At 42.3% G+C, this 1,828-nt stretch overlaps 1 protein-coding gene across 1 annotated transcript in view; it reads left to right on the forward strand.

Moving 5' to 3' along the window:
- Nucleotides 1–534: 534 nt before the first annotated feature.
- Nucleotides 535–1,828, forward strand: part of LOC101856414 — a gene marked incomplete in the record, with an annotated part of 15,751 nt that continues 14,457 nt past the window's right edge. The window contains 1 exon segment of the mRNA XM_005095612.3: nucleotides 535–1,304. Within this exon segment, the coding sequence (XP_005095669.2) occupies nucleotides 647–1,304 (658 nt within the window).

A 1,828-nucleotide genomic window follows, 5' to 3' on the forward strand; every position in this document is an offset into this window, starting at 1 on the left:
ACACACACACACAACCACCGAAAAAAAAAGAACCGACAACAGACCAATGAACAACCCTTATAGGGACACAAAACAGACAAAAATGTATGCACACCCCCGCCCTCTCCAAACAACCCAATAAAAGAACAGAAAAAACTCAACAAACTATTTGTATACGTTTTCCCCTCTCTTGAAACTCTAGTTGCTGACGAAAATATCGGAAATCATTCGCTATTAACATTTCCCTTGTGTCTGAAGGTGTTTTTTTTGCCTCGAAGAGCATAGCTGTTTTGTTTGGTTTGCTCTACGTTTACAGTTTAATATTACAATCACTTCTATCTACCATAGTTCTTTTGTGTACAGACACCTTGAAATTAATTGATACTCTACTTTGATACCAGCTCAGTGTTTCAGCCCGGACTGCGTTTCAAAAGCTTGCTCGTTGTCTTGTAAAATCGCGAAATCGCACAGAGTGGGCAGTGAGCGGAGGAGAAAGGGGGAGGGTGAGATTGGCTACTAGCGGCCGGGATCGAAGTTAAAAAGTAACTGTGTAATGACGTCGATGCATAGCAAAATAAAATACTTGCCTTTTGTAGTGTAGGACACCTTTCTACTCTCAGAGAGTAAAGTAAGGACGTGGTCTACAGCGAGAGAGGGCCAAATCACCATGTTCCATTACAAAACTGTTGTCGTTCATCACTGTGGTCGTTTCCAATGGGGATACATAATATATTTTGTTTTCTTGTTAACATTTCTCCTACAGATGGCTTTTACTTTCACATCGAGATATTCAGTGCTTAAGTTTCAGAAATCACGGACCTTTGAGCAAAAAATGCTTGCGCTGAAAACTGAGAATACTGATTCCTCAAAGTCAGAGAAGGCGATCGTTTTTGACAATGAAAACCGGAGGTCTTCAACGCCTCTTATAAAAACGAAAGTGGCGAGAAAGGATGATACCTGGAACGCCCCTGAATCTTTGACTTTCTCCGGGACCACACCGAAATCTTGGATGTTGTCCAAAATACCACCCGACAACTGTAGCCAGCTTTTCTCTGACGAAGCTGCGACAAGAAAATGGGCTGTGTCTAGTTTCCGTCGATTTTGCAGCTTGGATTCCGTCTACCCCATACCCCAGAGTATTTCTAAACAGAAAAACAGAGTGATGTTCCAGATATGTAAGGGATTGCTGCGACCGGTTCGAAGAGTCAGCAAGGCTTGTCCGAGAGACCCGGCTATAGCCCCTTATACTCTACCCAGAACCGGTTTGATCAGCTTTCCTGGTTCCGGCAATACGTGGACCAGGCACCTGATACAACAACTGACAGGTGAGTGAGTGATAGAGATGCATCATCAGTCAGCTGATTTCATGCATATGCTCAGAGAGCCTGTGGAGGGAGAGCCAGGACTTAATTGCCCACAGAGATTATCGAGTACCTTTGAAAGAAGGAGTAGAGTAAATCGAGAAGAAAGTCACAGCGGGTCTCGGAAGACGGTTGTTCGAGATTTTTCATAATAAATTATTAACATCTTTTGTAGCAAACTTGGTATGATCATATTATACAGGTTGGTACAGCAGACAACACGGTCAGTAATCTTTTTTGCGAAGGTGACCATGGCATAACGTTAAATAAAATGAGAATCCAAAGTTGTGTCTGTCTCAACAGTTTGGAGCGCTAAAGTATTATTTACGGATATGCATTGTAATCAGGAGCGGTTTGTTAACTGGGCCGCGGTCAGATTTTTGTCAACTGGACTGTTGACTAGAGGTTTACTGCTGATGACGATTTTCATTCAGTTTTAAGTAAATCCAAACAAACATGTATCAACATTCAAAAACACCTTGCCGATT

The sequence above is a fragment of the Aplysia californica genome, unplaced genomic scaffold, assembly GCF_000002075.1.
Source record: "Aplysia californica isolate F4 #8 unplaced genomic scaffold, AplCal3.0 scaffold00108, whole genome shotgun sequence".
Lineage (NCBI taxonomy): Eukaryota > Metazoa > Mollusca > Gastropoda > Aplysiida > Aplysiidae > Aplysia > Aplysia californica.